The sequence below is a fragment of the Phocoena sinus genome, chromosome 17 (assembly GCF_008692025.1).
Source record: "Phocoena sinus isolate mPhoSin1 chromosome 17, mPhoSin1.pri, whole genome shotgun sequence".
NCBI lineage: Eukaryota > Metazoa > Chordata > Mammalia > Artiodactyla > Phocoenidae > Phocoena > Phocoena sinus.
The window spans coordinates 12,785,081-12,798,631 of NC_045779.1; the positions used below are offsets into that span (position 1 = coordinate 12,785,081).

Sequence of the window (13,551 nt, forward strand, 5' to 3'; positions counted from 1 at the left end):
CAACTTTATATCTGATCTATTTCTCTTCATTATCCCATAACCATCTGCATATAAAATAACTATTTTCTGCACTGTTTTATTAAAAAAAACCCGTCACTGCATTGTCTGGCTATTAACGCTATGACTTTTCAAACAACTGACACTAATAACAACAGTTGGTCTTGCTCCAGAATAGGATAGAATGTGGAAGAAAAATAGAGGAAGGCAATGATAAGAATTTATCCAAGTGGGTTAGCATAGGTTTAAAATAAAATGGGTGTAAGTAGGGGACTTCCCTGGTGGTGCAGTCGTTAAGAATCCGCCTGCCAATGCAGGGGACACGGGTTCGAGCCCTGGTTCAGGAAGATCCCACGTGCTGTGGAGCAAGTAAGCCCGTGCGCCACAACGACTGAGCCTGCATTCTAGAGCCCGTGAGCCACAACGACTGAGCCCACACATCACAACTACTGGAGCCTACGCACCTAGAGCTGGTGCTCCACAACAAGAGAAGCCCGCACACAGCAGCGAGGAGCAGTCCCCACTTGTCATACTTAGAGAAAGCCCGCGCAGCAACAAAGACCCCACACAGCCCCCCAATAAGGTGGGGGGGGAGTGTAAGTAATTTCTTTATTTTTCTCAAATGGACTAATCTGGACTAATTTTTTTTTTTTGTGGTACGTGGGCCTCTCACCGTTGTGGCCTCTCCCGTTGTGAAGCACAGGCTCCGGACGCACAGGCTCAGCAGCCATGGCTCACGGGCCCAGCCGCTCCGCGGCATGTGGGATCTTCCCGGACCAGGGCACGAACCCGTGTCCCCTGCATTGGCAGGCGGACTCTCAACCACTGCACCACCAGGGAAGCCCTGGACTAATTTTTATATATGGTTTTGTGCCAGGGCATAAACATATGTCTACTTAGTCCACTTTATAAAATGTTTTAAGAGTCTACCTGTAGATCTAAAATAAAATTTTGTGCAGGTCAGAGAGGCCCCAAATTTGCATTTAATACACTATATGGGACAAAACACGGAGACCTGATGTTCTTTCCCACACTTACTGAAACACATACTGTAACTGGACTGTAGTAAGAGACTTTGAAATAAATAAATAAATAAGCATGCGTTCCTTCTCCAATTCAGAGTAAGAAGCCCTACGAATACTAAGGAGGGCTACTGATGTTTTACTTGTGACAACATTAAAATGAGGAAAAGACACTGGAAGTTCAACAGAAACACTGAAAACAAAACCCAGTTCATTAACTCACTTCTATCCCCAAACTGCATTGTTTATAAAGACTTACTACTATATTATAATGCCTTAAAGAAAAAATTTCTAGGATTTTTTTCTGTTCACTGTGCTTAAATCTGAAATACTAAGATGTATTAGGGAAGAAAAGAACCTTCTGACGTCACTGTGTTAAATGAAAAGCTCACGTTCTCTCACCTCTGTCTGCTGTTCTGGCAACTTCATGTTGTCGAAGATTCTGAAAACAATTCTAAATAAATCCTGCCACCAGTGTTTTTCATAAGTGTGGCCGTAAGTTTTCATTATTTCGAACATTACTGTTAAACCCCTAAAATGATAAAATGTAATTAGGAAAGCTATAATACAAAAAAGCATACCACATTAGTATCCCCCTCCTAAAATAGTTTTTAGAGTTAGTGCACAAAGTTACTGAAAACAAAGTTTAAAACTGGTTTTAAACTAACAGGATACTGGGCTTTAAAAAATTTAGGTTGTAAAACAGGTTTCTTTAGGATGCATCATTTAGGAAAAAATTCCAAAGGCCTTGGCCTGAAAATTTTTTCTTCTACTTTTCTTCCACGCCCACCCCATCATTCCAGCATTTAAAAAATGTAAATGGAATTATAGATTGAGAAAGATCATCATTTGGGTGAATATTCATTTTGTGGCACTGTGGCCATGGAACTCAGTCTAAGAACAAATAAAATTAGATTTTGGAAAATCTTTTTCAAAGAGCTACAGGAATTTTTAGTTAACACTCTAATTGTTCATATAATATCCTCAAACTGAAGGATTTATCAAACTAATCCACTAAGACACCAGTGTGGGCAGGGTGTCTGCTTCCTGCTGTATCCCAGGCCAGAGCCGCACCTCTCACACAGGGGCACACAGTTAAGCGTTCCTTGAACAAATAAACTGCTTTAATATCCCATTCTTCTCTTTTGAATAAGTGTTAAAACTAAAACTCAAAAGTGCCTTCTGATTCCTTATTACCTTTCTTGAAATAATGCCTTCATGTAAACATTAAAAAGCTTGATCTTTTCTCCATACATTAATTTCTTCTAGTAAAATATAGGTACCCTTCCACTTAGAAAAGGTTTATATTTCGAAAAGTCTGACAGTAAGCCAGAACAGAATTTCCTTTGAAACACTCCATAAGGACTGGTACGTGGTCTAGTTCATTTGCTGCTATGCTACCCCCTGGGCCTAGTACATGCCTGATACATAGTAGGCTCTAAACAAGTACTTGTTCAACAGATGTGTAAAATAACATTATGGTAGTTCAGTCCTATGGCAAGTTCACAACAGTTTATTTGATCTGTAAGATACCTAACGTGTAAAATCAGAAGTAAAGGAACTACAGTAAAGGAATTCCTGTGGAAGAAACACACTCTGTCTTCCCCAGGAGAACTGTGTCAGAGTTCCATGTCTCCCCTACAATGGGACAAGGCTCCCTCTTCCTCCCACTCCAAGTAAACTGGATGCTAACCCCCAGGGCTGGGGTGAGTGGATGTGAAAATCCTGTTTCTTCCAGGCCCCCAAAGCAAGCACAGATCTATAGAGGTTTCCAAGGCTTTTTACTACTGAACAAGTTTTGATGAGTACTTAAGTTGCTGGTGTAGGGAAAAAGAATGTGTAGGGCTCCAGGTTAATTATTCAACCCTAAATCTACAGAATTTTGAGGGACTCAAATGAGAATGCATTTGAAAGTACTTTGTAATTAGTGTGTTATACAAATCATAGTGCTGCATTTTTAAATGTAATCTAAATAACTGCCTTTACAAATCCTGGAATGAGGTAAGAAAATCAAAGCCATCACTGAACAAAGTTTACTCATACTTTCCCCCTTTTTTACCAACTAGAACATCCCTTTTCTCTTCTCTTTAACAACTAGACCCATCCATAATCTGAACATAGGAAAGGGTGAGAAGCAAGGTAGCGTGGTCCCAGACAAGGACAGGCTGAGAGGCTAAGAAAGCAGGTAGGTCCACGTCAAACAGACTTCTACAAATAAACAAGGGCAGGGAGGGGGGTGCTGAGTTTCCATGACTCGTCAGTTATGACATGTTCGTTGCTCTACTGAAGTGGCTGGACATTTGAAAGCTGTATATCTAAATAATTTAGAGTTATATCAATTGGGGGCCATCTTGAATTTTATCAAGCTTCCTAACAGGTCCACTGACGAAAATTCCTCAATGCCTACATGTGAAATATAATATGTGCTTGTGATTACTAAATTCTATAACAAGTTTCCAAGGCGTGAGTCATATTTTGGATTATTTTCTATTTCACAAAATGTGTTGTAACAAATAGCACTATAAAAGTGAAACATTTCTTAGGCTATAAAACAAACTTAACCTTGGCTGGGGACAGGTGTGGTTCTGGCATAAGTGGTGGAAGGAGAGATTCATTCTTTCATTATATTCTATCACTGATTTGTTACAAGTCTATACTACCTTTCTGATGCACTGTTGACAGACATTAGGATACACAAGTTGGTCATTTCAATTTGGCCATCAAAAAATACAGGGTGAGAAAAACAATACTATGGGATTGATATGAACTCTAACAAATTCGTAACAACTTCTTATAACTGTAAGAAGTGTGCACTGAGTACCTGTCTGCTTACATTATACCCATAATAGTTTCTTTACAAATGGACTGGATATTCATATACATCTTTTATTGACAATATACTTTTGAAAGAGTTCAATTCTTTTTGAACAGGCCTATATTATTCAAAACTATGTTACTGGCCAGTCTTCAAAAAGAAACGGTTCTTCACCTAAAATCCACCAAAGACATGCATTTGGAAATTCTTTTATCATTCATCAGAAGATAAATTTTGGTGCTAACTTCAATTTTTGATTGGAAACAAACGTATGAAAAGACAGAATGTGTAAATTAACACAGAACCTAAAACTCAAAGTAGGCCATAATCAAATTTTAAGGAAAAGTAATTTATTTCCATTTTTTATTGTTGCTCTACATAACATATTTTAAAATCTGCCTATCGAATAACTACTATATTGGATAAAATTGAACTTGAGTTCACTTAAGTTGATTTGATTAAAGTAAGAATAAGCCTCTCAAAATTTCAATTTCAAGTACTGGCTGTTACCTGGTTCTCACATCTAACTTGCATCTGTTGATGACACAGGACAACTCAAAGAGAGCTGGGAACCATCCCCTCACCCAAACTCTGTCTTCAGGTGCCACATTCATGTCGTCACTTGTGTATTCCTTGAAAGCCTTGAAGAAGAAATGCAGGTTTACTAAAGGCAAAACATAATACCTATACATTAAGCATATTATTTCTCCAAAAATTTTTTTAACACTTTACTAATCAAAAGTGAGCAATCTGATAACTTAAAAAAAGATGGAGATTACAACTGCCTATAGAGCACTGGAGTAGAAACCAGAAGTTGCTTTCAGCTTCAACTCCATCACCAGTTTTCTGCATTATTCAAGTTTCCATTTTTATCATTTAAATGGTTATTACATCATGCAGCCATGGCACCGCACTGGGGAGGTGTGAAGTTCAAATGAGTAGATGTACATAAGAAGAACTAAATGCCCCATAGGTCCCTGTCAGTATGTAGTAAAAATCTATGAAGCATCACTGCTCCTTATGACAGTTACAAAGATAGATTCAGATATGCAAGTCAAAGCTGGCAGCCAGGTTGCCAATTCAACCTTTCACTTCAGTGCTTAAGCCTACACTCATCCATAGTCAACTTCAGTATATTAAGGTAATGGCTAAAAACACAGGCTTGGGTTCAAATCCCAGGTCTCCTTTACTATCCCCTGCATGCAGGGGCACATTTTTAACTTCCTTGTGCCTCAGATTCCTTATCTACATGGGGCTATAACACAACCTATCCCATAAAGCTGTTATAGAATATTAAACAAGTTAACACACGTGAAACACTCAGAAAAATACCTGACATCTTCAACAAATGTAACCATAACTCAGATAATTTTGAAAATTAAATACTTCATATCCCCTCAATTCCCAAATAAACTTAGATCTCTGACTGGAAATAAATGCTCAGTAACATTTTGTTTACTAAATGATGCTATACCTGAGGTCTATCAGACACATATTTTGCACAATGGCGAATAAGTCGAATCGCTTCCATACTTGTGTCTGGGAAAGCTGCATTGCATGCAAATTCAGACAAGCATTTCACTGCATCCTGGAAAGAATCAATGGTTGCTGGAAAGTGTTTTTCAAACACAAGGGCTATACGGGAGAAAAACACATAAATATAATTATCAACTTTCAGCTTTTCTTAATTATACCTCAAATACACCAACCTCTAGATGTAACGGATACTTCTTAAAGATTAAGGGTTTTAATGTCCAATAGACATCGGTTCCAACATCTGTCCTGACCAGTTACTTGACTGCCTTGAGTAGCAGAAACAGGGAAACACGTCTGTGTTTTGTTTACACGATAAACCCAGCATGTAATAGAGTGACTGGTACACAGTAGATACAAAATCAACGGTTGTTGAGTGAATGTTCAAAACTACATTTAATCGCTCTGTATCTGAGTTTCTTAATCTATAAAATGGTGATAATAATCTGCACAGGATAGTGGTAAGCACTAAATAAAATGTAAGTACAGTGCTTAGCACTGTACTTAATTTACTTCATTCAAGCAAGCACTCAATAAATGACAGCTATGACGATGTCATCATTCTTGATGTTGATGATGACGACATCATTATCTTCTAGAGAGGCTTAATTTAGATCCTTAGTATTTTATTCTTCTTTAAAGTCAAAGGAGGCTGTGTAGTGCAGTGGTGAAAAACAAATGCTGTGCTTTAAGACTCTCTGGCTTTGCATCTCAACTCCATCACTCACTAGTTTTGTGCCTTTAGACAAATTACTTAACCTCAGTGGGTCTGAGTTTCCTTATCTATTAAAAAAAAGAGAGAGAATAATAAAGATATTGATCTCATACAGTTACTGTGAAGACTGAAGAAAATGCATGCAAAGTGCTTATAGTGCTTGCCATATAGTAAACATTCGATAAATGTTAACTATAATATTACAATAATGACAATACTGTCACTATTTACTCTGCTTCTGTAGGCAAAACTTGGAAAACTTAAAGCCCATGACAAGCCCATAATCTTATACTTGAATTATCTTCTGAACACATTAAAGTTTTGTTTTCTTTAACTTGAACAGAGCTTAGAGAATACTCACTGACAATATGCCCCGTTGTTTGGAATGCAAGTTCAACTATGCTTTCATCTTGATCGGATGCCGCTAGATGAAATACAGAGAAAATGTTCTTCCATCCAGACCGAATGTTAGCAGCTTGAGAATTAACCATCTGTGCTATACACCGTACAACCATATCTCGAATTGTTGGAGACCTAAAATATTAATACAATCGATTGGATAAAACTCATCAGGTTTTTTTCCTTTTCTTCTGTTTTTCCCCCTACTGAGGAAAATAAGGTATTTTTCTGATATTAAGCAATTCAACAAATATGATACCTGTTCCGTTTCATTATATGTTCAAAAGGTCTTAAGAAATCCTTCTGGAATCTGAAATTAGCAAGCTCCCCTTTCTCTAAGAACTTCATTGACAATTGCCTCAAGGAGTCTACTGCAAAAATAGCTACATCTTCATTAGGATTACAGCCAACCTGTAATGGCAACAGAAATACAGGGTGCTAATATCAGCAGTGAAACTTGCTAATTCTTTATTTTTTATTTTAGAAAAAATATATAATTAATAGCATAGATAGATAAATTCAAAGATTCTCCATAAAGGCACTAAGTGTGCTAACAATATTTCTCAACAAGAAGAACATATTTTAACTAAATTCTTAAAACCTAGAGCAATTATTTCTAAAAGAAAAAACAGGACTCAAAGGGTTTTCTAAATCTAATTACAAAAATGTAATAAAAAACTGCTTGGAAAGGAAAAAGGTCTCAATTAGATTATGATAAGGAAATTTTAAACAACAAAAAATTACGAATTAAGCAAATCCTATAATTACTCAAATACCTTATTAAAATGATCTCCAATAACTTCCCAAATTCGAGACCACTGCAGTCTTATTCTTCCCATGTTGTAATATGATATTTCTACTATTTTTTGTAGACTAAACATTCTTGGATGTGTAGTGGAAAGTAATTCATCCATAGACACAGCACAGAGCCAACGGACAAAGTCCACTATAATATAAATGGATTAACATTTTTAAAACTTAACTTTGAAGTCTTTTAAGCTAAAAAATCAGTTTTTAAGTGGAGTAAATGTACATACTTACCAATAGCATTTCCATCTAGCCTTGTGGACCCTGTAAATATTCTAAAGAAAAAAATATAATTCAAAAACTTGTAATGTCTCACTCCTGATACATCAATTCAAAAGTAAGTGGCCTGGGGTACGAGCTACTTTTATCTGTTTTAAGGGAACAAAAAATCAGGTAATCAAATGAATATTTTTTTATCATGTATTTTAGTGACAAGTATAGCTTGGATATCCCTCCCTCCCTCCTTTGTACCGAATGATATATTAGAGCACAAATACATTGTTGTAATTTTATTAGTAAATTTATAAACACTAGGAAAGGTCTCTTATGAGAGTCTTAGAATAAGAAAAATGTTAAGTTGTAAAACTAATAATTGGCATACACAAAACAAGACTTTTCAATTTTCCTGAGTATTTACCCACATTAAACATGTTCTTAAAATGAAAACTTCTACTTTATTTTTATAAGCAATGTGTGTTTGATTCAAAAACTCATTTATGTTAAATTACAAATGGTTAATAGAACCTTGCAAATAGTCTCCAACAGTTTAACCAACAAGTGGCTAACCCACTTTTCTTACAGCATTCAAATGGTGAGAGCTAAGCTATGCTGTCCAGCTTTGCCCTGCCTTCTTCACTGAGCTCTTTTACCGTGTTTCAGTTTCATAAAAGATTTCAGCATAAACATATTAGTCCTCTTATTTTAAAGTCTGCATTTTTATCCATGTTCCGAGCTTGTAACCAAGGGTTTGATATGACTTCCAGGATGAACTGATATTCCGTAATTTAAAATGTACATCATAGTATTTGCACGATAAAAATGAAACCTCAAAGGCAGCAGCAGGTCAAATATTAAACTTAGAAATAATAGTTGTCATAGTAACAGTAATAGCTACCAACAATCACAAGGTGGATACTATCCTAATTGCTTTATATATATATCCACTCACATAATAATCACAAACACCATGATTATATATACTATTATATTCCCAATTTTATCAACATAGAAACTGAGGCACAAAGATATTGAATAACTTTCTGAAAGTCACAAGACCAGTGTTAGAGACAAGATTCAAACCAGGACAGGCAGACTCCAGAGTCCACCCTCTCAACCATTTTGCTATACTGCTTCACACTTACCTGAGCAAAACATAATTTAAACATTTAAAATACATTCTAGTTTTTTCCTACTACCACTATCTAAAAATTCTGGGTATATCATGATTTTTCAACCTCAATGTCCTTGAAGGTCTATGCATCCTGGCAATGAGTAACAAAAACAAGATAGGAAAAATGGCTTAAAAACTGACAATGCAATAACTCAGAATCTGATCTCCTGCCAAAGGGGTATCTTGAGATTTCCTATATTGCTCTTATCAGTAGAACAAAACAATTCAAAAATCTGACTGAAAACACAATCTGGGAGAAAAAGTAAGAGTAATGGGGCCCCACTGAATCCACTGGTTAAGACTGGATCCAGAAATTCACAATATACAAAGCCTACGAACCTCTCACATGAACAAAAATGAGATTCGCTAGACTCTGCATTATGAATGTCATTAAGCTGTTTCTCAAACTAGAGGTATTCTCATGGAAGGCAATGGCTATAAAAACCATACCACAAAGAAGGTCAAAACTAAACAGTACAGGGGAAACAACAGGAGAAGGAACAAAAGAAACGAGAAAGCTTTTTTTCTTTTTTTTTAACTGAGAAGGAAGCAAATGACAAGGCATATAGGAGTAAAGAACAGAAGCTGAGATGGCGATTATATGCAACTCCAGGGGAAAGCAGCAATGAATCCTCTAAATGTGGTGAGATGGTGAAGAACAAAGGCAACAAGAACAGAGAAGATCGTCAGCAAACAGGTTCTGTCGACTCAGGAGACAGTGGAACGTCGGTGGAGCGCGCATCCTGAGAAAGGGCATTTAAATTCCTACTCACTTTGGTAGCCTCTGAGGGGTCACTCTATTTCTAGTAACGCTCCACTAAAGATAAACCAGATGGTGGAGCACAGCAGTCTGTGGAGGCATTTAAAGTTAAGCCTTAATATACTAAGGCAGGAGAACAGAGCTGTGTTTCACAGAATCATCCATGAAATGGATTCTACATGCCACATATGAAAAGCAGAGAACAGAAGTATGAGAATCTTGTGTGTTAATATCAAAAGACATTCCCTGAAAAGTACGAGTAGGAAAAAAAAATTGACAGATTACTAAATTCATTCATTTTATGATAGCAATGTAACAATGCAAAAAAAAAAAGATAAAACTTGCAGATTCTGGATCAAATAAACTTTTAGCTGTATGCGACATACAGGCAGACTAAATTACTGTGTATTTAACGTTTTCATAGTGAAAATATCAGACATAACATTTACTGCTTAGACCCAAATGAAAGATGTTTATGAGCAAACACAATTGGGGAGGAGCTGTCCATATTTTCTGATAGGTGACAGAATATTCCAAGGTGAGGGATGGGTCAGTATAAAGCTAGATCTGGTGTGCTTAAAAAACAATAATAAAAATAAAAACTATGGTACTAAATAACTGTTTTTTAACTTTTTTTAATCATTTAACCAGGAATGATTTATCAGGGATAAATCATTCCTGGACAAAATCCACCCCTGCAAAGTTTAGTAATATTTATGAAGTATCTGGTTTAACAATGCCTAGCAAATGTTTCCCTAGCAAATCCTAGAGGATCAGGTACCCCAGATTAAAGTGCCCTATATTCTCCTAAATTCTAACAGTACAGGATTCCAAATACAAAAGTGAAGATAATCAGAAAATTTTACCATTTTAAAGCTTTTGATGGAACCACATATATCTTTCCATTGATAAATATAATTAAGCAAAGAAAACTTATTTTATTTTCCATATTTAGTTCCTATACTTGTCATAACAGATTATCCAGAACAATAGGCCTAAGGACAGTAAAACGACTTTTTTTGCTGGACAAGTACAGAACTTTCCAGGATGATGCCTGACAATATTCTCACCACTGTCTTGAATACCAGGGATATCTCACTGAATTAGCTTATAGACTAGAATCAGAATATTACAAATAAAAATAAACTCAGATACTCAGAAAGGAATTCAGAAGAAATTTAACAAGGAAGTGATATGTACCACATAAGAATAAAATAATCTTATAACAAATCAAAGAGGTAACTTTTAATGCTGTTACTATAAAGTAAAATTTAAATATTGAGGCCTTGTATAAAACTGGACATTGAATTTATGTTGTAGAAGTATCTGGTGATGAGTTTGAGACAATGAAGTACTAACAGAATTTGTGCTAAGACTCCTCTGAAACAGCACACATTCTTAAAATGGAGAGGCATATCATTTGTTCAAATGAGTGACATGTCTCCCTGTAACAAACAGTGGACAGCTGGATAAATCAGAACTGGCTTTGGTCATATAAAATATATTATGGAAACAGACTGTTGCCTGAACAGATTCTCATAATGACAGTGAAGATGATTTTCTGGATGGCTAGAAAACCATTTGGAAGACATCTATCCTAGTAGTAGAAGGGCAGATATTACACTGCTCTGGAGCTGTACATGCAGGCAGAAAGGCAGAGAGGTTGAACACACTCAGATATATGCTGCCTGAGTGTATATCTTGGTGCCACTCCTCCAACTTCTCTACTAATGAAAGGGTTAAGGTAATAATCAAGATAAGATTAGCCTGGTTGTGAGAATAAGCAAATTATCTAATTCCCCTCGTCTCAGTTTCCTCATTTGTAAATTGAGGACAATAATACTACTTATCTCAGAGGCTGCTGAAAGGATAAAATGAAGTAACACATGGAAAGCACTTTGTTTTTTTGGTTTGTTTTAAAGTGAAACAGTTATACATATACATATATCCAATTCTTTATTAGATCCCCTTCCCAGAAAGCACCTTGAAGAGTGCCAAGCAGCACATGTTAAGCCTTTGAGTTATATAGTAGGTATAAGATGATACACAATCTGTTTTCAACCTTCACAAGAGAAAGGCAAATTACCTCCTTCCCTTAAAAACAAACAAAAAAAAGGAATGCAAGTGGACATTGGACATGAAGAATTCTTTTCAAGGAAAAAGTTCCAGGGAGTATTGCCAGGGCCAGTAGCAAATGAACACTCTAGTTCTGTCCATACTTAGAGCAAAAAGTTTTTATCTAAAGCAAAGTAAAATAATGGATCAGCATGAGTCTCTAAGCACCAAAAACAATTATAGTACATATTGTATTTTTGAAAGTTTCCATCAGAAGTGTTAAAAAAGAATTTAAACATCAGTGTTGTAAAATGTTAAGTTTCAATTATTTGGGCATCCATCTGGAAAAAGCTCATCTTCAAAAAAAAAAAACCACTAGATATTGTCTTACACACTGGGAATTTAAAAAATCTAGAATAAACTAAATATTCTATAGTAAAATAAACCATAGTATAGATTTTCTTTTAGAAAACAAACTAAAAATGAGGAATATCTGGTAATGTATATAATATACAAATTCTGAAATCCTATTCAAAGAAGTTTATAATGAGAATTGCCACCAAACCCCTTCATTTCACCCATAATTCAATACTATATCATACACTCAAAAAGACAAATTATACTCTATTTTCAAACAGGGATAATAAGGGGAGTACATTTTCTATAAAGGAAATTTTAAAAAAGAAAAAACAGAACCGTGTTTTTTCTCATCAAGGGTACAATTTCCCTAATGCCCACTAATGTCTATCACTTAAATTTTCATACTGTTTATCTCCTTCCTATATTCTATGATTTGAAAGCAAAATTACACGTACTTCATCATTTAAATCACAGCATATCACAATACAGTCTTATATTACTTAGGAGAAGATGTCCTGGCAATAATGTTTCTCTTTTAATTAACTAGCAGATACATCTAAGTGCTACAGAATTAAAAGTGTCCATCTGAGAAGGGAATAAAGCAAGCACCTTACCTATCTACGGCAACGACAACACTCTGAGAACTGGTCTCTCCAATGGATTCCTGAATACTTGCTATCTGCTTCCAGTCCACATTTCCTCCAACTGCCACACAGGAAAGAGAGGCATTTCAGCATGAAAAGCATTCAGTGGAAGAGCACACGTTCAGTGCTAAAACGCATTTCTGAAATCAGTTATTTTCCTAATGAAAGAAATCAAGCTTTGGGGAAGTGATTCTTTTGGTATCAGTGACCATTTATCAAGGCCAAAGGTGCTTATCGAGCTGTATACTAAGTGGTATACAGACATGGTTAAAGACACAAACTTGTGTTTGCAAAGATCACACAACTTAGGGGCACTGAGAATTTTGATCACAAAATTAATGACATTAGGAATAATTTCCCTCACTGTTTAAGAAACACAGCACTAACCCCAGTTCCAAAGATATCTACTAATGGGGTTCCCTGGTGGCGCAGTGGTTGAGAGTCCGCCTGCTGATGCAGGGGACATGGGTTCATGCCCCGGTCCAGGAAGATCCCACATGCCGCGTCCGTGAGCCACGGCCGCTGAGCCTGCGCGTCTGGAGCCTGTGCTCCGCAACGGGAGAGGCCACAACAGTGAGAGGCCCGTGTACCGCAAAAAAAAAAAGATACCTACTAAGGAGGATTACCAATTCCATGTATTGATAATTAGATCTCCCCTGTAATGTACTCTCCAGTCCCATTTACAAATGTTTACTGGAAATTCTACCAGTATGCTGTAATATTCTCTTATTCAAAAGAATCACTCATCTTTTCCCCCAACACTGGTTCCATGTGTTAGGCAGCAAAACAACAGTTTCCCCAGTTTTCAAACTCTTAACCTTACAATCATCTTTGATATCCTTCCCTTCCTCCACTTTCACTAAATCTTTCTTTTGGGCTGTTTGTCATATGATTCATTCATTTTCATTCCTACTCAGTTTAGACAATTGTAACTTCAGGCCCAGATGACTATTACTATATATAACAGTTCCCTCACTTCTTTCCCTTTTACTGATTTTCCCCCTCTTCAATCTCTCCTTTCTTCTCCTGGAGATTAATTTTCCTAAGTCATCAC

General features: G+C 36.3%; 1 protein-coding gene across 2 annotated transcripts in view; it reads right to left on the reverse strand.

The window, feature by feature from the left end:
- Window positions 1-13,551, reverse strand: part of ARFGEF1 (ADP ribosylation factor guanine nucleotide exchange factor 1) — a 140,394-nt gene that overhangs the window by 16,798 nt on the left and 110,045 nt on the right. For both annotated transcript variants that reach the window (XR_004346396.1, XM_032609498.1), the window contains exons 23-30: window positions 12,468-12,558; window positions 7,523-7,563; window positions 7,258-7,427; window positions 6,741-6,892; window positions 6,444-6,616; window positions 5,309-5,469; window positions 4,345-4,475; window positions 1,422-1,551 (exon numbers count right to left, since the gene is read on the reverse strand). Coding sequence is in view for 1 of the 2 variants with exons in the window: in XM_032609498.1 (XP_032465389.1) it covers window positions 1,422-1,551; window positions 4,345-4,475; window positions 5,309-5,469; window positions 6,444-6,616; window positions 6,741-6,892; window positions 7,258-7,427; window positions 7,523-7,563; window positions 12,468-12,558 (1,049 nt within the window). In the remaining variant the exon portion in view is untranslated. The remainder of the gene's footprint in view (window positions 1-1,421; window positions 1,552-4,344; window positions 4,476-5,308; window positions 5,470-6,443; window positions 6,617-6,740; window positions 6,893-7,257; window positions 7,428-7,522; window positions 7,564-12,467; window positions 12,559-13,551) is intronic.